Source organism: Primulina tabacum, chromosome 13 (assembly GCF_025594145.1).
Source record: "Primulina tabacum isolate GXHZ01 chromosome 13, ASM2559414v2, whole genome shotgun sequence".
Lineage (NCBI taxonomy): Eukaryota > Viridiplantae > Streptophyta > Magnoliopsida > Lamiales > Gesneriaceae > Primulina > Primulina tabacum.
Window position 1 is genome coordinate 36,431,658 of NC_134562.1, and position 20,588 is coordinate 36,452,245.

The window sequence follows — 20,588 nt, forward strand, 5'->3', positions numbered from 1 at the left end:
GTTGAAGTGAAGGCGCTAAATACGTTTGTGACGAAAAGTGAGAATTATCCGGAGGATGGATATAATCCTTCCATATCCAAGATTCTTCATTAGCTTCGTTGGTGCATTCCTCAAATGTAGTGGTACACTTTCATCCTGTCCCACGGATTCTTGTACAACCTTCTGTGCAGTTCCGATTGCGCGATAAACGATAAACGGATGCGGATTTAGGAGTCAAAGGCAAGTACGAAACACACTATCCGAGTATCACATTACACTCCGGCATCCCTATAATATGACAGAGCTTTGGTAACAAGAAACCGCTTTCGTTAAAGCCTGTGGATCCGCCAAACGAACGTCCTCACAGGCGTATCTAATGAGCCGGCGTGCAATATAGAGTGGCTCTTCACCTCCTTCTAACTTTAGAGCCAACCAATATATCGAGGCATCAGCATCACTCCCTCTCATAGACTTATGTAGGACACTGATGTCAAATTGTAATGTATCTAATTTTGATTAGTGTGAATATGATTCCTCAAACACCATTTTTTTTTATTGGATCGATATTATTTTGCTAATTATCCTTATATATAACATTAATTAATTAACAAAGGAAGCACGACATATTAATCATAAATTATGTTTTTAAATATAAGTTACCATTAAGTAATTGAAATAACAATAGAACATAGCTTAGTTTATAGTACGTATATAGGTTATTTCCCTGCCCACACCAGGTCATGCAAGAGACAAACAATGGCTCGTTGGGCTGAAAAATTCTCCTCCAACGGAACAATTTGTCAGGTGGGGGGTCCCACAATCTCCGCCGTGGTAGGGTCCACCGTGGACCTGAGTCACAATTTCTTGACAGGTGAATTAACTCCGGCTTTAGTTGCAGTCGAGACCCTGTTCGGGTTCAAGTTCCAGTGGAATGACATAAGCAACATTCTAGAAACTTTTTTTAAAAAAATTCATTGTCTCAAATATCTGCTTTCGTGAGAGAGAAACCTCAACTTCTTTGAAATATTAACTTTGATCATCACCATAATTAAACAAAAATGTCTTTTCTTTACCTAATTTAATTATAAAAATTAGAAGGCTGTATCTATTGACTATTCTATACTTTTAAATATTTTCAACGAATTTTTTTAAATTACGTACTTTTTTGTAGATTTCATATATTTTTATTGACTTTTATAGAATCTCATAAAATTGTAAAAAAATTTCATAGACTATTATAAACCTTTTTTTTTCAAGATTTTTGTAAAATTTTGTAATTTTTTTCATAGAATTGTGTGAATCTGGTAATTTATATTATTTATTTTTATTAATTTTTTTACATAATTATTGGAGATATGTAACATCTTCAATTTTAAATTATTTTTTTGATGTATGAATATAAATGTAAATAAATTTAATTTGTGAAAAACGAAAAATGAACTATCCAATTTATAAAAATCAAAATTTTAATTTTTTATGTCAAAATTCAACATATTAATGAATAATATTTTATAAATTCGTAATAATATTTTATTAAAGGATCAAAATAATGAAAAAAATTCTAAGCATTATTGACAATTTGATCAACATCGCTCCACATTCCATTGACTATGGTATCCCTCAATATATAGCATTTGCTCGTTGTTGTTCTTGAGTATCAAATAACTGATCAAAGTTGACATCTTCATAAACTTGTGTTGATGAAGATAATTGAGTTTCATTATCTGGTTCAATTTGAAATTCATCAAATCGATACTTCTTTCGAAGAAAATTGTGTAATCCAGTACAAGCCAATACAAGCTCTATTTGGGTCGTATATGGAAATAGAATATTCATCTTGAATATTTTAAACCGTGATTTAAATATACCAAATGTCAACTCAATAGCTTTTCTCAAAGAAGCATGGCGAAGATTGAACAACTCTTTAGCATTTTCAGAGTGACGACAATGACCTATAAATTTTTGAAGATTATAATATATATCTCGAAAAAAGCCAAAAATTGACGTCAATTTAGATATCCTGCATCTTCACGTGCAAGAATTTAGAGTTATAATCAAAATTAAGCTATAAATTAACTAAAATTATAGAAAATAATTAAACATTAAATTTTATATAATAATCAATAAAAAAATAAATTTTACTTATTAAAAATAACTATTATTTTTAATTTATATGTTAATAAAATATTATAAATTTTTTATTATGTAGTTTAATAATTTTTTTAAATTTTAATAAATATAATTTTAAATTTTATGATGTCTTGTGACTGGAACTTCAAAAATAAAATGATAATTTTGATTTTAAACTATTGTTAGCAATAAAAAGTATGTTTTTAAAAGTACAAATAAAAGAAAAAATAAATAGATGTGAAAAAAAATGAAAATTTTATTGAGTATGTGAGTTTAGGAGATTTCTCAATTAAATGTACATCCAAATCTTTAGGTTTAATCAAGTTTTTTGACATTTTATTGTTGTACCTTATGCTATAATTATTGTACTTAATACAGTTCCATTGAGTTATTTTGTAGAGTTTTTAAAAGTCTAGTTTGAATATCACATGACTTTTAAAATTTTACAAAAATTTACATAAAAAACCATTAAACTTTTATAAAATAAATAAAAGTCTAATTTAAATACATCTAAAATTTTAAATTTCATAAAAATCATTAAAAATTTAGAACCAATACACCCTTTACTGTAACAATATATTTTGATAAATTTTAAAAATAATTAAATGAAATATCAATCATAAGAGCACCCGCATTCACGCTATCCACTCATTCATCTTATTCTTACTTTAAATTAAATAAATTCAATTTCAAATTTTTTAAGAAATTTAAATTATTATTATTTTATATTAATAATAATATGTTTTTATATATTTAGTACGTAAAATAATTTAATTTTACGAGTGTTACTTATTTAAAATTAAAAATTTATTATAAACCTAAAATAAAACGGTACAACATATAATAATACTTGCATAAAAATAAAAGAAAATAAATTAAACTTAAGAGAAGATGCAAAATACTAATTCAAGGATTGTTGTTGTATTGTGATCAAATATGTTCAAATAAATCGGCACGAAGTTGGTGATGCACATAAGTGTCACGTATTTCGGAATTTGTTCGGAGATATTCATGAAATCCTCGCAGCATCGTCCCTTTGCTGAAAATACGGTGAACGATCCTCAAGTGCATTCACTATTCGAAAGAATAACTCTCTTCGCATACGAAATCGTCTTCGAAATATTTGATCTGGATACACCGGGTTTGTGGAAATCCGTCGCAAATAGCGGCGGTTTTTTCAAAACCGTTGTTAAATGTCCAATTTTATTAAAAAATAACCGAACAGAGAGGCGTTCATAAAATATAAAATATCATTAAAATAATTCAAAACACGTGGGGCCCGCATGTCAGCAAATCAGCGACGATTTTTAATTGTCCAATTTTTTTTAAAAAATAAACTGACACATGGGCGTTCAATTCTAAGAATTGAACGTCCCATATATATCCTCTTTTTTGTGAGTGAGCGTTAAACGAGTGATATCATTTAACGTGCCATTCTGAGTGCCCGGTGCCCTAAGAAATAAAGTAAAGATTTTTTAAAAATTAATTAATGCGAATGATTCATTGCATAGTAGTTGTATTTATATAAAGACACATACTAAATTCTAGAATCAGACCAGAGGAAAAAATGTCAGAAAAATTAATAGAACTGGTGTTTATCCCTTTCCCTTCGCTAAGCCATCTTGCAGCTTTGGTAAAGCTAGCAAAGCTCTTGACTGACACAGATCGACGCCTTTCAGTCACTATCCTCATCTTCAAGACACCGATTGACACCAAAATCGATTCTTTCACCAATAACTATAGCCACTATCGCGTCCGGTTCGTGCAAATCATCCCCCACGATGAATCCAGGATCCTGGAGGTGATGAAATCGCCCAATACCTTCATGTTCCAATTCATAGGAAGCCAGAAGAAAGCTGCCATGGACGCTGTGACGGAGATTATGAAGGATCCGACGAGAATCGTTGCTGGGTTTGTGATGGACATGTTCTGCACCGCCATGATCGAGGTGGCGGATGAGTTTCGTGTCCCGAGTTACATTTGCTTCACTTGCGGCGCTGCTGTGTTGGGTCTCTTGCTTCATTTTCAGCGACTTAACGACGAATTTGGCTCCGGATATGTGGCAGCCCATTACAAGGGTTCGGATTCTGAGGTATCGATTCCAACATATGTTAATCCTTATCCGGCCAGTGTCTTACCCTCTATTGTGTTTGAAAAAGACTTAGGGATATTGGATCATTTGAAGAGGTTCAGGGACTGTAAAGGGATTGTGATAAACACGTTTGTTGAATTGGAATCACACGCAGTAAAGTCCCTTTTGGCAGATGTAAACGTCCCAAACATTTTCCCGATTGGCCCCATGATTCAGGAAGCAAGTGGAGAAGAACAAAGGAAAGGGCAAGGCGAGATCCTGAAATGGCTAGACCAGCAACCAGATTCTTCGGTCGTTTATCTTTGCTTCGGCACCGACGGATGTTTCGACAGCGAACAAGTGAAAGAGATCGCTACTGGGCTCGAAAATAGTGGACACAGGTTTTTATGGTCCCTTAGGAAGCCTGCTCCTGAGGGAAAGTTTGAGATGGCCGGGGTATATGAAGACCCTGAGGAAGTACTGCCAGAGGGATTCTTGCAGCGCACATCTGGAGTCGGGAAAGTGATCGGGTGGGCACCGCAGATGGCGGTGCTATACCATTGCTCCGTGGGAGGCTTCGTTTCGCACTGCGGATGGAACTCGACTTTGGAAAGTGTTTGGTGCGGAGTGCCGCTGGCTGTATGGCCGCTTTTTGCAGAACAGCAAGCTAATGCATTCCAGTTCGTTAAAGAGTTTGGAATGGCGGTTGACATCAAGATGGACTACAGGAAGAATTGTGGTGTTATTGTGGGGGCAGAGAAGATCGAAAGGGCCATTCGAGAGTTGATGGATATGGACAACGAGATCCGAGTTAAGGTTAAAGCTATGACGGATATGAGTAGGGTCACCTACGAGGAAGGCGGCTCGTCCCAAGATTTCTTGGGACGTCTGGTTCAAGATTTTGTTGGGACGGTGTCTTGATGCTGCCACTGAACCGGCTGGCTCCATGACTTTGAGTTACATGGCAGGTTATCTTCGAAATTTAACAGCCTGCGGACTAAAGTTCAACGTTTGATTTGAATGTACGAAATCTTACTTTTCGAGAAAGCATCAAGACGAATGTGATTTGTGGGTTCTTTTTTGTGTCTATTTCAGGGAGAAACTAAAAAGTGTTCTTGTTTCAAATAGGGCCGGTTGGCAACAAAAATTATTTGAACTTTAAAGATTATCACGAGTAACATAAATCATTTGAAATATTGAACCTTACAATTTTAGATGCGGATGACATCCGATCATCCAATAAGCATCGACAAAAATTTGTGTGAGACGGTATCGTAAGTCGTATTTTGTGAGACGGATCAGATCATTCATGAAAAAGTATTATTTTTTATGTTAAGAGTATTATTTTTTATTGTGAATATCGGTAAGGTTGATACGTTTTACAGATAAAGATTCGTGAAATCATCTCACAAGAGACTTACTCACAAGTATTGTCGTGTAAAACTTTTGGTAAATTGATCACGAATATATCTTTTTTGAGACGGTATTACGAATCTTTATCTGTGAGACGGGTCAATCTACTGATATTCAAAATAAAAAGTAATACTCTTAGCATAAAAAGTAATAAATTTTTCATTGATGGCTCAAATAAGATATCTGTCTTACAAAATATGATTCGTGAGATTGTTTCACACAAATTTTTGTCATTGATAAAAGGAGATCGAAGATTACTCAAAGTTACATTTATATCTCCGAATAAGATTTTTTCCTCGGCCGGTTGAGTATCTTCAAGTCAACAGTAGAATAAATTTGTTATAAAAATTTTGAGACAATGTTATATATTGTTTAGTTAAAAAAATCATGAAAGACTGATCAGACTGTACCGTTTTGAACCATACACGTGGTTTACCAAAACTAATTATATTATAGAAAAATATTTTGTAACGTACGATATTAAAAAAAATATTATTTTTCCATATCCGAAAAGTTACTTCTTTTAAAAATTACTAACAATAAAGCATCAAACTAAAAAATCAGCTATTTTACCTAAATTTTGTTAAAAAAGTTGCGGTTGAATATTGAAGTAATCATGAAACAAAATAAGGATGAAGTATAATAATAATAATAAAAATTTATGAGATAGAATCTCATGTTTGATTCATTCGACTAAAAAAATTTTTTTTTTTTTATGAAAGATATTATTTTTCACTAGACTTAGTCTAATACACCCCTTACAATAGAGAACTTTTTAGCAGCTTTTTGGTAAGAATCTCTCTACCTTGTCTCTAATACACCACCAATCAAGCATGCTTTCAAAAAGAGTTGTAATTTTCCCATTGATTGAACCTTTTTTCTTTCTTTTTTGTTATTTTATTGAATTGATGGGAAGTTTTCCCGATTCTGAGTGCTCGTCTTTTCGTCTTCAAGGTTCGTCCCCAGCTTGGGATTTATTCCTCTGCTTGGATGCTAACATTGTTGGCTGTAATCTGAAGGACAGTGACATGTTAATGTAATAAAAATGTTAGATTTGCATCGGGATGTAGATTCTGTCTACATACTTACCGTATGAAAAGGAGTTGAACATATTTTCTGCAATCTACTCTTTTGCATTTGTTATAGCCTGTAGGACTTCTGTTTTTGGCTCTCTGTTTGAGTTGGACTGTAATTATTATTATATATTAATCCATCCCTAATCATTTCTGTTTTTTAAGTACCATAGAAGGATAAGCACTTTTAACTCATCAAGTTTTATGTCATAGTTGTATTGGCACAGTTTCTATGGCTCCCCTGCGTACTTGACACACTTTCAAGTATGTGTATTCAATAGTCTTACTAATGTGATTTGCTTTTCTTTCCCTGCAATAATGTTGAAAAAAGTATGGGAACCATCATTTTCAGATATTAGGAGATTTTATTGTTGTAAAAGAATTTCATCCTAAATGATAATTCCTTGGAGCCAGCCAACTTAAGTTGCAGGGATTTTAATATCATGATTCTATCTTATGCAGCTTGCCGGTGGTACTGCATCAATGCAACAGTTGAAAGAACGTCTTGAGAAAGACCTGTTGGAGGTGATTTTTTCTATATGCACATACATTACTTGTTTTGATTAAATATTACTTGTTCTATTTGTTTGTGGTTACCGAAGAGCTATGCTTTTTATAGGAGGCAGGAAGGTGGTAAGCATATCCTTGTTGAGGATTATACTAGTCTTTGATCAGCAGTTGCTTAGTTTGGTTGCCTGTTGGTTTTATATTTGCTATATGTGTTAGCACAACATCTACTTGTTTATTCACTTACCCTTTAAAATTTGTAAAGATCAAGATCATGTATCGACTCTCTGTAGTGATGTAGGGATAAGCTTGATACAGTGGAATTTTACTGCATCAGTGATGGATTTGAATAAGCATTTCAACCTCATAGTACTGTGCGAATGAGTTGATTTCAATTTATTGACATTTAAATTTACTCAATTTATTGACATTTTATTTCACGATAAAGATGTCAACTACTTGGATGGTATGTGATATCTTTAAATATTTTATGGAGTGGCTTTCTGATAATGATTTATGTTGCTTCTAGGAATCTCCTCAAGCAGCAAGGGTGAAAGTGTTGGCAAGTGGAAATGCTACTGAAAGGAGATTCAGGTTAGGTTTATTTGTGTACGACTGCTCTACAGGAGCTTTTACCCTTGTCGCTCTACACCTTTTCTTTCATGAGTGAATGAGCTGTTTATGCAGTTGTATTCTTGGGTTTGTTGAGTCTAAAAAATTTACCATTATTTATATTATGAACATGTTGGGATCAAATTGTACAGAAATATTGAGTGTACCAGATTTTCTGTCAAGAAATTGTTCCCACCAAATGACTTGTGTATCACAACTGAAATTGTTTCTCTTGATGCTGGGTACTAACAAGTGTCAGTACAGCGTTTGGATAGGGGGGAGCATATTGGCATCGCTTGCTTCCTTTCAGCAAATATGGTTCTCCAAGTCTGAGTGAGTTCTCGTGCCTTTCAGCTCATGAACTTGCTTTACAAATAAGTATATCTTTATAGCAGATTCGTAATATGCTGTGGTGATGACAGGTATGAAGAGCATGGAGCTTCTTACATTCAACGCAAATGCCCCCAACATACTTTCGTGTTCTACCTACTAATTTATATAGCTTTTTGGAAGCTATTTCATTACTTGTATCTTATTACACGTTATTTAATGTGATAATGGATCTTCTCGGTTGCAACATTACCCAATATCATTTTACTAGAGCATAGTTACTTAGAGTTTCGTGATTTATCTCGTGTTTGATTTAAAGTTAATTCTTATGCAAATGCGCACTTTTTGGTTTGTAATTAGTCTTTCCCATGATGTGGTGTACCTTTTAATTTGTGTCCAATGTAAATTTCATATGTCACATAATTTAATGCATCCAAAGACTTGGGTTGTGCTTCATTTGTGGCACATTCTCCTTGGCACCCACTCTCTCTACTACTCTCCATATTCTTCCATTGCTCTCTTATGACGACTAATTTTACACAATATGTTGCCATACTTGAACACCATAAGCAAAGTTATCATGATTTCTTTCAAAAGATTTTTCGTTCGGCCGATTGATTTGTCCGTCACCATTGCCACCTTCAATGAGTACATCGGCCTTCAAAACTTTTAATTTCTACGACATTTTCTAATTTTCTCTCACCCTTTAAATTTCGCCAGCACGATTGCATTTGCTGCCGTGATCCGATTTGGTGTCGAATGCAGCTCACCAAAGATAGCATCTCATGTACCGCCTGTGATTATCTCTGAAAATACACGAAAGAACAACTGAACAAAATGGTGCTTGAATTATCAATGGACCCTCGTCACAGTGGATCATACACACCCTTACTGTTTGGGACACTTTTTTATTTTGAAGTTATTGTTGGGGACACTTTCATATACAGATGTAGTAGTTATTCGTCATTAATCGTCCTTTACCCAAGCTGTCAACTTTGACTTTGAATCGTGGACTTCTTCTATTTTTAGAAGATGAATAGTGAACTTTTGAGTTTCGAGTTTTAAATTCTGAAATTTAGATGCTATCTCCTGCCTATATCGATTGGCAGGATTTGCCCACATGGGCAGATTTTGGGCAGATTTTCCAGCGTTGATGCCAACATCCACTGAACCTTAAGTTCTGGCCTACCTATGTTTGTGTTTAGACCCAAGAAGATTGTGTGCGCTTTTGCCCAAAAATGAGTAAATAAAGCCTGAAAACAGAAAGGTTGCTATTTTCTCCAATCAATTTCTCGTCGAGTGAGTGGACTAGGAACTAGAATGGGAACGAGTAGCGATTTGTCATTAAATGGAAAAAAAATTCATTCCACCGAAAAACTTCCGGTCACTCAAAAAACTCCACACTCCAGTCAAATTTCGCGAACAAGAAAACACGTGTTGCACCAGCTTCAAAATAAATAATAAATGGCACCCATGGTAAATGACACTAAGTAAGTCGTATATCCAGCAAAAGTTTACAAAACATCACAAAAATCATCAAATTCAAGCCCACTTGGCCAAAAGAGACATAGCCCCAGCACCCAAAAGAAGAGACACGTTTGCCCCTAATTGAAGCTTCCCACGGGCTTGCAATTTAGGACTCATAAAATCAGGACTCGGGAAGATCACTTTCTAAATTGAAAACTTAGTTAAATATTATCTAAATTTGCAATTTTATGTAGAAATAAGTGGTACGTAGCAATACCTTACAGAAAGAGAAGAGGTGTCCGAGTAAATTTCATTTCATTTCCATTAAAATCGCAACAATCTCTATTCAAAAATAAAAAGGAAAAGAAAAAAATCGTAACAATCAAATATACCTGGGATATCACTCGATGACGGAGGAGCTCCGTTTCACCGGAAGCCGCCTCCGACGAAACAGATCCATGTGCATGATCGTGCGTGGCGTGAGCATGCACCGGGACCACCCCTTCCTCCTCATTCCCGACTTGCGCCGCCGCCTTTACGACCGACCTGCGCCTGTAATACGATGTGGCGTACGTATCCACCATCAAAGTCCCAATAGCAGAAACCATCGCGATGAAACCCGTGAAGGGGAAATCCCCCCACGGGCTGGCGCTGATACACGGAGAAGTCAGGTTCTCGAACGCGTCCGGCAGAACATGTATGAAGCCCGTCGATAGAATCACTCCTGGCGGTGAAAGCTTTGACTATGAAGAAGAAGCTCCGATCAGGGCTCAACGCTGGCACCGCTTTTCCAAGAACCGGGAGGCATACCCCGATCGCACTGGCCACTAAGATGGACGTGATTGCTGCTAATTTGTATTTCAATGCCTTAGATTTGTTTCGATCTTCTTCATCAGCCTCGCACGTACATTCTGCCATAATAACTGCAGGCAGCAGCGCCATCATGGCAAAGAAAAGGGTCCTCATTTCTGCAGAAAGGGAAGAAGAAAAAGAACAGGAATGGTGGGCTGTGGAAGAAGATTGCCAAGGACTTTTATGTCTAAACTTTGGCCTCGACTTGTTTTAAAGAATATGAAAGCGAAGACCTTTTAAAAGATTGTGACGCACTTCCTTAAATTTACAAAACATTTAAGTTATTTTATGACTCGTAAGATAATATGAGAAGATAAATTTAAAACGCTAAATCTTTGTAGAATTTGAGTTAGCTGGAAGTGTAATCAACTAGTGTCTTTATCTTTGACACCATCTTTGTAGAATTTGAGTTGCTTTATGACTCGTAAGATAATACAAAATGAGAAGGATAAATTTATAACGCTAAATCTTTGTAGAATTTGAGTTAGCTGGAAGTGTAATCAACTAGTGTCTTTATCTTTAACACCATCTTTGTAGAATTTGAGTTGCTTTATGACTCGTAAGATAATACAAAATGAGAAGGATAAATTTATAACGCTAAATCTTTGTAGAATTTGAGTTAACTGGACGTGTAATCAACTAGTGTCTTTATATTTAACACCATCTTTGTAGAATTTGAGTTGATTTATGACTCGTAAGATAATACAAAATGAGAAGGGTATCAACTAGTGTCTTTATATTTAACACCATCTTTGTAAAATTTGAGTTGATTTATGACTCGTAAGATAATACAAAATGAGAAGGATAAATTTATAACGCTAAATCTCTGTAGAATTTGAGTTAATTGGATGTGTAATCAACTAGTGTCTTTATCTTTAACACCATTTTTGTAGAATTTGAGTTAACTGGACGTGTAATCAACTAGTGTCTTTATATTTAACACCATCTTTGTAGAATTTGAGTTGATTTATGACTCGTAAGATAATACAAAATGAGAAGGGTATCAACTAGTGTCTTTATATTTAACACCATCTTTGTAAAATTTGAGTTGATTTATGACTCGTAAGATAATACAAAATGAGAAGGATAAATTTATAACGCTAAATCTCTGTAGAATTTGAGTTAATTGGATGTGTAATCAACTAGTGTCTTTATCTTTAACACCATTTTTGTAGAATTTGAGTTAACTGGACGTGTAATCAACTAATATTTTTATCTTTAACACCAAACGACGCATAACATCATACATGATATATGTCTATGTAATTCATTCATAAAATAAAAAATGTAACAGTCAATGTTATATTATCCACCAAGCAGAAGTTGCCCAATTCAAAGCACGTCAATTACATGGACAAAAGTCCAAAACACACAACCACCATTACATTAAATATATATATATAATAGAATTAGAATATGACATAACAAGGATGGGATGGGATGGGATGGGATGGGATGGCGTTACATGAACTTATTCATACAAAAGAGACTTTGAACGGGTTGGGCTTCTCCGTCTGCCTTCCTCCCCACTTCCATCTTCTTCTTCTTCAGTATCCAGCAGGGAATTCACATTTACCACTCTACAACCACATAACTAAAATTAATTGCGAATAACAGAGTGCCTGATTTTTCTTTTTTTTTTTTGTTTTGTTTTGATGAATTAAATATAATGACGGTTGATGCCCCAGGATGACCCGGGACATGGATAATGCCCGGGACGTCCCGGGCCATGGATAAGGCCCGGGTCGGGTCGCGAAAGTGGGCAGTGTCCAGATCAGGGAGGAACGGTTATTCGGAAGATGTAGAAAAATCGGAGGGAAGTTCATTAAACGGGCCGAGCCATCAGGGTACTCGAAGTATAATGTCCCCGGGACGTGAAATGCCCGGGCCCTCATGTGATGTTTCGGGAGGTATTAATAGCCAGGCTACCTCGATATAAGCAAAGCATTTAATCGCCCCGACTTGGTAGAGTATGCGCAGCCGACCTATCTCTGACACTAGTATAAGTGATTGATAAGAATTAGATAGGCTGGATGCAATTAATGCGAGATTTGATATGTCAGAATAATATGGTACAATCAGCCACCCTACTATAATTAATGAACAGCACAAGAAACGAGGTCATCATTACATCTCCTACTATAAATACCAGGTTCTTTATTTGCATTTACTCTCGATTCAGATATCAACCCTAATATTGACTGCTCTCATTTATTGTTCATTTATCCCCCACCCTCCACACTAATTTTACAACTATCACTCGGTTACATTGGTTTCTTGCTTGAGTTCTCTGCTGACTTAAGCATCGGAGTGGTCACGCCGGACACCCCTCCGACGCCTATTCATGCGGTTACTTTATTGGTTGCAGATTCTCATTCATTCAAGGAAGGAGGAGCTTTTCATCCAAATATTCAACTCATATTTCCTTCGATATCTTGATAGCAAGCCCGGCAGAGTACCCGACCCGACTCATCCATTTCGCTCGGGTTGCATCATTGGCACCGTCTGTGGAAAATTTGAGTTTTAAGGCGTTGATATGGCTCCTACTAGGAGAGCAAATCAAGACACTTCCCGGATTCAAGAAGAGAACAATCCTCGTCTCTCCGATGTGGGTGGTCAGCCACCCAATGGCCCCCAGCCCACCATTCACTTAACACCTGAAGAGTTGACCAAAATTGTGGCTGATGCTGTTAAAACAGCCATGGCAAAGAAAACTACTACTCATCATTCTAGTCACCCCGAGCAACAACGTGAGCAACCACATGAAGAAGAGAGAAGAGAGGAGGAAAGGGAGTCAAGCGCATGTTCTAAATCTCCCACTGTAGCAGAGGAGTTGGAGGAACTGCGAAAGAAAGTGAGATTGTTGGAAGGGCAGATTGTTTCTAAGAACAATGCTCAAGCTATAAAGGGTTGTCCATTTTCTGACATCATTGTCCGGGAACCATTGCCCGGGCACTTCAAATCAGCTAAGATCAAAGACTATGACGGGAGTTCTGACCCCGAGGAGCATCTTGCTCGCTTCAAGAATATGGCCATGTTACATTGCTATGGAGACCAGATCAAGTGCAAGGTGTTTTCGACTACCCTGGTCGACTCTGCACAAAGATGGTTCGAAGGGTTGGCACCGCAGAGCATTCATTGCTTTGAAGACTTCCAAAAAGTTTTCTTGCATCAATTTAGCAGCAGCAAGAAATACAAGAAAACTGCCTTCAGTCTATTTGAAGTAAGGCAGGTTCAAGACAAAACTCTGAGAGCTTATATCAAGCGATTCAATCGGGTAGCTTTGCAGGTTCCCGCATGTGCTCCAGAGACAAAAGTCACAGCTTTTATGCAAGGATTGTGGGAAGGAGATTTTTTCCGATCCTTGACCAAGAAATTGCCCGGGGACTTTGAAGATCTCTTGTCCCGGGCAGAGAAATATATTAACATGGAAGAAGCGCAGAACCAAAAGAGAGAAGCTTTGAAGAGGGCTAGAGGAGATCGGGTGGTCGAACCCGAGGAGAGAGCTCACAAGAAAAGTGGTCCGGGGCATTTTTATCACATCCCTCTGAGAATTGCCCGGGACCGGGAAATCCAAGAGTGTAGTGCGGACATGACTCCCCATCCGAATTCAACAGCCCGATCATCCAGACCAGAGAATAAAGGGTTTTGCACCCTTCACAAAGAATGTTCTTACAACACTAATGAATGTCGGACTTTGAGGAAAGAATTCAATAGGCGCTCTGAGCCAGAACCTAGTCCTTCTCGGGGTAAGCCCAGATCACCACCCTGGTTATCTCGGCGACCCGGGCCCAATGCTCCCAGAAGATCAATAGACATCCCGAGTGGAAGTAGAAGAGCGGAGGGAACTTCTAGGGAGAAGAAAAGTACACAACCAGAGAAAAGAGACCCTTCCCCGAGTAGAGGAGCAATAAAAATGATTTCAGGAGGGTCTACTGATGGTGATTCCAACCGAGCCAGGAAGGCGAGAAGCAGAAAGGAGTGCCTAGAGATTGATGGGAGAAGGAGAGACGAGCCAGTTATAAGTTTCGGACCAGAAGATCTCAGGGGAGTTAGTCTACCCCACAACGATGCTCTCGTTATTCAAGCTCGAGTGGCTAATTATGATGTGCTAAGGGTATTTGTCGACAATGGCAGCTCTGTCAATGTCATCTTTAAAGAAGCACTGGTCCAGATGGACTTGCACGAATATCAGTTAGAGGCGGTTGAGACTGCCTTATTTGGCTTTGCTGGACATGCTGTATACCCTGAGGGGGAAATTACCCTGCCATTGACCCTGGGCATCGGAGACCTGAGGAAAACTGTGATGACAGTTTTTACAGTGGTGGATGCCCTGTCCTCATACAATATCATCTTGGGGAGGCCAGCTATGAATGAAATGAGAGCTGTGGCCTCCACTTATCACCAGAAAATTAAATTTCCTGTTCAAGGGCAGGTCGGGGAAGTCAAGGGGGATCAACCCTCTTCCCAGAGGTGTTATGGGGAGACCGTCCGGGTGGACCAGAAGAAGGCGAAGATGGGAGGGAAGGGGAAGGAAAGTCAAGAGGAGGTTGCTAGAGAGAGAGGTACATTTTTTTGCGAAAGAAGAGCAAGAGGTGGTGGAAATTGAGCCGGGAAAGCACGTCCAGGTGGCTCGGGATATCAATGCGTCCACCCGGGTAAATCTCTTACATTGTTTAAAAACTAATATTAGTGTTTTCTCCTGGTCTCAACAGTAACTAGCCGGGATATCACCCCAAGTAGCTGAGCATAAATTGAATATACTCCTGGGGTCCCGGCCTGTAAAGCAAAAGAAGAGGCACTTCGGCCCTGAAAAGATAAAGTTATTGAAGAACAAGTGGGAGAATTGCTGAGGGCCGGTCATATCAGGGAAGTCCAATTCCCTACTTGGCTCTCCAATGTGGTCCTAGTCTCAAAATCCACCGGGAAGTGGAGAATGTGCGTCGATTTCAGGGATTTGAATAAAGCCTGCCCCAAAGACTGTTATCCACTCCCCAGGATTGATCAGCTAGTGGATTCCACCTCTGGATGCGAGTTATTAAGCTTTCTGGACGCATATCAGGGGTACCATCAAATCCCCTTGGCCCGAGAAGATCAAGATAAAGCCAGTTTTATCACCTCTGGGGGCACCTTCTGCTACGTTGTTATGCCTTTTGGATTGAAAAATGTGGGGGCCACGTACCAACGTTTAATGAATCTCGTCTTTCAAAAGCAGATAGGTCGGAATATTGAAGTATTTGTGGACGATATCTTGATCAAAACCCGAGAGGTCTCCCACTTTATTGATGATCTAACTGAGACCTTCACTAATTTGAAACAATTTGGAATAAAGCTCAACCCGCCCAAATGTGCGTTCGGGGTCAGGAGTGGAAAATTTTTGGGCTTCTTGGTAACTGATAGGGGAATCGAAGTCAACCCTGAAAAAATCAAAGCAATAATGAACATGTCTTCTCCTCAATCTGTCCGAGATGTGCAAAAATTGACCGGGATGATTGCGGCCCTGTCACGCTTCATTTCCCGGTCTGTCATTGGAGTTATCCATTTTTCCAAGTTCTGAGAAGAGCGCAAAAATTCGGTTGGGATGATAAATGCGAACAGGCCTTTCAAGATTTGAAAGAGCATCTGGCTGAGTTGCCTATTCTGGCAAAACCCGAGCCCGGGGAGAAATTATGGGTCTATCTCTCCGCCACTGAGTTTGCTGTTAGTTCCGTGCTTATTAGGGAAGAAAGAGCCGACCAAAAACAGGTATACTATGTCAGTCATGCCCTTCGAGGAGCAGAATTAAAATACAGTGAGATGGAAAAAATAGCATTGGCCCTGGTGATGACTGCCCGGAAGCTGAGGCCCTATTTTCTCTCACATCCCATTGTGGTCCTCACCAATTCTCCACTCGAAAGGATCATGACACACGCTGAAGTCTCCGGAAGAATGGTTAAATGGACTGTGGAGCTCGGAGAATATGACATTGAATACAAACCCCGAGCTGCTATAAAAGCCCAATCATTAACAGACTTCTTAATAGAAATGATCCAACCGGTAGAAGAAGAGGTATGAAGAGTGTTTGTTGATGGTGCATCAAATTTATCAGGGTGCGGAGTTGGGGTGGTCCTGATCGCCCCATCGGAAGAGAAGATTAAACTGGCTCTGAGGATCGACTCCAGGGTCACCAATAACGAAACAGAGTATGAAGCTGTTCTGGCAGGGCTACAGGCTGCCCGGGAAGTCGGCACTTCCCGGGTCATTGTTTATTCCGAATTTCAGCTGGTCACCCAACAAATCAAGGGAACGCATGAGGCCAAAAATGAAAAAATGCTAAAGTATTTGGGACTCATCACAGCCCGGGCAGCGTCTCTGACCGACTGGAGCATTGAGCGAATTCCTAGGGAGGAAAATGCCGAAGCTGATGCTTTGGCCAAATTGGCTGCTTCCATGTCCGATATTAGTACCCGGTAAGTTCTCTGTTTCACCCGGTTGATACTCTCTGTTGATGAAGAAGCACCTCCAATTCAGAAAAGTTCGTGGATGACTCCTCTCATTGAATATATAGTCCATGGCAAAGTCCCAGAAGATCAGGCTCGGGCTGCAAAAATCAGGAAACAGACACCTAGGTTCGTCTTTTTGAATGATGTGTTATACAGGTGATCATATCAAGGCACATTGCTCAAATGCTTATCTGAGAATGAGGTAGAGTACGTCCTCCGAGAAATACACGAAGGATGTTGTGGCGAACACCTCGGTGGGACTACTCTATCTCGAAAAACTACTAGTATTTAACCCGTGCGATGCACGGGATGATATTATTAAAAATTAGTAAAAATGAATAGATATTTAAATTTAAAAAAATTATATAATTATAAAAATAAAAATAAAAACTATTTTTTCACTGATTTTTAAAAACTTTCTTAAATACAACATACGTCGATTAATTTTTTTGGCTAATAATCACTATCATATCTCAAAATTTTAGATTAGCCTGAAACAATGACATGATGCTTATCGTATTTATTATATTGATGTCGACCATCAACCTTAATACATATTTAATTCTTTAATTTCCGAGAAGCTATATATTATTATTTTTTGACATGTGATAAAAAAAATATTTTTAAATTACATTCGATTTTAATTAATGAAAAATACATCTTTAAAATTTCAGTAATTTTGTCTAAATCCACATTCACAAACAATTTTGTGACATGTCACATTTTTGAATTTTGAATTTAATTAATTTTTATGATAAATCTTTTCTTTTTTAGAAATCATATTGTAATGACCCGAATCCTTGTTTTGAATGAAGTATTAATTAAGAGATAATTAATGAGTTGTTAATTAAGTATGATTAAGGAATTGATAATTTGGGATCAAGTTTTTGGGATCCACCGAATTTAAAAAAGGATAAACCGATCTACTTCAGATTACATTATCTCGAGAAATCCAACTAGACAAATGAGATTCTGACACGTGGTAGAGAAGATTGATTCGAATTTTCTGAAATAGTCCGAATGCAGCCTATAAATGGAAGCTGATTCTTTTGTTTCCTACATCGCATTCTTCGGAGAGAGTTCTAGTTATACCTTAGTTTCTAGTCAGTTTCTAGGGCACTTTGGTGTCGGGAAGTTTCGGAGCTAGTGTCGACTCGAGGAGAGTCGGTGATCTGAGATCGAGACATCATCAGCGGGCTGACGACGGACGCAGGTATAATCCTAAGGCCTTAAATAGTGATTTAAGGATCATTAGGGAGAACTTGTTGTTTGATCTGGTTTGATAGTGATTTTATTATGTTGGTATTGTCTAGGTTCAGAGCTTTCTGTCAGATTGTTTTAGTGAGGTACGTGATGTACTGACTGAGATATCCAAACGTAGTATACACACTTATATGATGCATATTTATTTGTTGCATGATACATGTTTTACTGCTTTGGCATATTATGCATGACATATCATGTTGAGCCTGATATCTTTTGAGATATACCTCGTTTGTTGGGGCCGCTCAGCCCTATTCTGTATTGTGGACGATAAGGCATCGAGAGCTACAGTGTCCGACGGGACCCGCGGGCTCTGATGACCTGGACATTGCAGGTCCACGTCTTGATGATGAGTGTGGGAGCCAAAACATGCCTAGGACAGATCAGAGACTACACACTCAGGCGCCTCTAGACTTTGCATGAGATTCTTGACTTGATCCTTGATATCCGAGCATATTGCATTTCGCATGCATCATATCATTTTGTATACTCGTACATTCTCGTATTGGGCGATTGGTCGCTCACGTCCTTGTTTTCATCTTGGGCACCCCATTCCACGGGGCAGGTCTTAGGTTGGACGGTTCGGACGACCAGGGCAGTGGTTAGAGCAGTTGGGTTTCAGTGGTGATCCAGTGGAGGTTTTATGTGGTGTATCGTTTTCTCGTTCTGAGTTATGTTTTCGTTATTGTTGTATTAATGTTTAAGACTGCTGTTATTGTTCTGTTTTCGTTTGGGTTGTAAGATGATTAAGTATTTGATTTCCGCTGTTTAATTGTTGTTATTAAGCTTAATGTTGCATGTTTATTAGTCTGTTTAGTAGTGGTTCGGGTAAGGGCGCTACAGATATTTTGGTGGAAAATTACTTTTTTTAGCAAAAATTCTGTTTTTTTATAGATATATACATAGATTTCGAAATAATATGTATTTGGGATCAAAAATTTATGATCAAAAATTTATGATTATTAAATATTGTATTTATTTCTGTTTTAGTGAGTAATTTGGGCAGGAAATTACTTAAAATATAAAAATTTATTTTTGAATAATTACCTCATGAGTGATATTGAATATTTCAATAATTTGTATTTTAAATTTATTTATACAGTTTTTAATTAAATTGATTGATATAATCAATGCAAAATTTTAATATAGTTTATGTTTTCAATATAGTTTAGTTTTAATTTGAGTATAAAAATAAAAAAAAACATATCATACATAAATTATATTTGAAGTAATATAAAAATTAATTAAATTCAAAATTGAATTAAATGAATTGATATAATCAATGCAAACAATAATTGAAGTGATAATTTATTGTAGTACACATATTTCAATATTCATGATAAATCTTTCCTTTTTTAGAAATGAAAATTTGGCAAGAAATTAATATTTTTGGGAAAAACTCTGCTTATGCTTATATATATATATATATATATATATATATATATATATAAGTTGTCAACACCACTATAATTTTCATCATCGCCCAGCTGCTAATATGCAATCAATCTCAGCATCATGCCCTTTTGACCAGTGGGGTTTGGACATTGTAGGTCTCTCCCCATAGCCCGAGCACAAAAGAAGTTTCTCCTTTTAGCTGTGGATTATTTCTCCAAGTGGGTAGAGGCCGAGCCATTAGCCAAGATTACTGAGGAGGAAGTCATGAAATTTCTTTGGAAAAATATTGTTTGCAGATATGGCATCCCGAGTAAATTGATTTCAGACAATGGGAGGCAATTCTAGGGAAAGAAAATTACCTCATGGTGTCGAGAAATGAAGATTATTCAGTCCTTCACCTCAATAGCCTACCCTCAAGCTAATGGTCAGACTGAAGTAACTAATAGAATAATTGTGCAAGCATTAAAAGTCCGGCTTCATGGGAAGGGTAAAGACTGGGTAGAGGAATTACCAAGTGTATTGTGGGCGTATCGAACTACACCTCGATCATCTACTCGGGAAACCCTTTACAGCCTAGTCTATGGTTCAGAAGCAGTCCTACCTGTGGAGATTGGGCAATCCTCTACTCGGATAAAATTTTATCCGAACAACAATGATCAGTCCCGGGCCATTGAACTTGATTTAGTTGAAGAAAAGAGAGACCGGGCAGCCATTCGAATGGAAGCTTATCGCAGCCGAGTGATGAAATCTTACAACAAGCATGTTCGATCACGTGATTTTCAGGTAGGAGACCTAGTCATGAAGAAGGTCAAACCAGTGGGTGATGTGAGAAAATTAGAAGTTCGGTGGGAAGGACCCTTCAAAATAGTTCAAAGAGTCAGCTCGGGGGCAGCTTATTATCTCGAAGATCCTTAAGGACGCACTCTTAAGAGACCATGGAATACATTTCATTTGAAAAAATATTATGTTTGAAAGCACTTGTATCTACTGTTTCTATATCAAGTAAAGAAATTG

The 20,588-nt window shown here is 37.5% G+C and overlaps 3 protein-coding genes, 1 long non-coding RNA gene and 1 pseudogene across 6 annotated transcripts; 4 read left to right on the forward strand and 1 right to left on the reverse strand.

Annotated features, from left to right (window-relative positions):
* Positions 1–3,649: 3,649 nt before the first annotated feature.
* LOC142522924 (anthocyanidin 3-O-glucosyltransferase 2-like) lies at positions 3,650–5,345 on the forward strand. Its single transcript, XM_075626518.1, has one exon. The coding sequence runs from the start codon at positions 3,677–3,679 to the stop codon at positions 5,099–5,101; it is 1,425 nt and encodes a 474-aa protein (XP_075482633.1). The 5' UTR covers positions 3,650–3,676; the 3' UTR covers positions 5,102–5,345.
* Positions 5,346–6,339: 994 nt separating this feature from the next.
* LOC142522780 (actin-related protein 4-like) lies at positions 6,340–8,415 on the forward strand. 3 transcript variants are annotated; one of them, XM_075626313.1, is made up of 5 exons: positions 6,340–6,382; positions 7,129–7,191; positions 7,703–7,767; positions 8,050–8,118; positions 8,208–8,415. In XM_075626313.1, exons 2-5 carry the CDS (start codon positions 7,150–7,152, stop codon positions 8,338–8,340), a joined length of 309 nt encoding a protein of 102 aa, XP_075482428.1. In that variant the 5' UTR covers positions 6,340–6,382; positions 7,129–7,149; the 3' UTR covers positions 8,341–8,415. The 3 variants fall into 3 exon arrangements, with proteins under 3 accessions (XP_075482428.1, XP_075482430.1, XP_075482429.1); XM_075626315.1 differs by lacking the exon at positions 6,340–6,382 and adding an exon at positions 6,438–6,547; XM_075626314.1 differs by lacking the exon at positions 6,340–6,382 and adding an exon at positions 6,575–6,930.
* A 1,016-nt stretch (positions 8,416–9,431) lies between these two features.
* On the reverse strand, positions 9,432–10,634 carry LOC142523095 (zinc transporter 5 pseudogene; annotated as a pseudogene).
* A 2,336-nt stretch (positions 10,635–12,970) lies between these two features.
* LOC142522092 (uncharacterized) lies at positions 12,971–15,043 on the forward strand. The gene has a single exon (XM_075625250.1). It carries the CDS (start codon positions 12,971–12,973, stop codon positions 15,041–15,043), a length of 2,073 nt encoding a protein of 690 aa, XP_075481365.1.
* A 2,656-nt stretch (positions 15,044–17,699) lies between these two features.
* LOC142523096 (uncharacterized) lies at positions 17,700–19,021 on the forward strand. Its single transcript, XR_012814579.1, has 3 exons — positions 17,700–18,129; positions 18,230–18,262; positions 18,745–19,021. It is a non-coding gene; the product is annotated as an uncharacterized LOC142523096 (long non-coding RNA).
* The last annotated feature ends 1,567 nt before the right edge of the window (positions 19,022–20,588 follow it).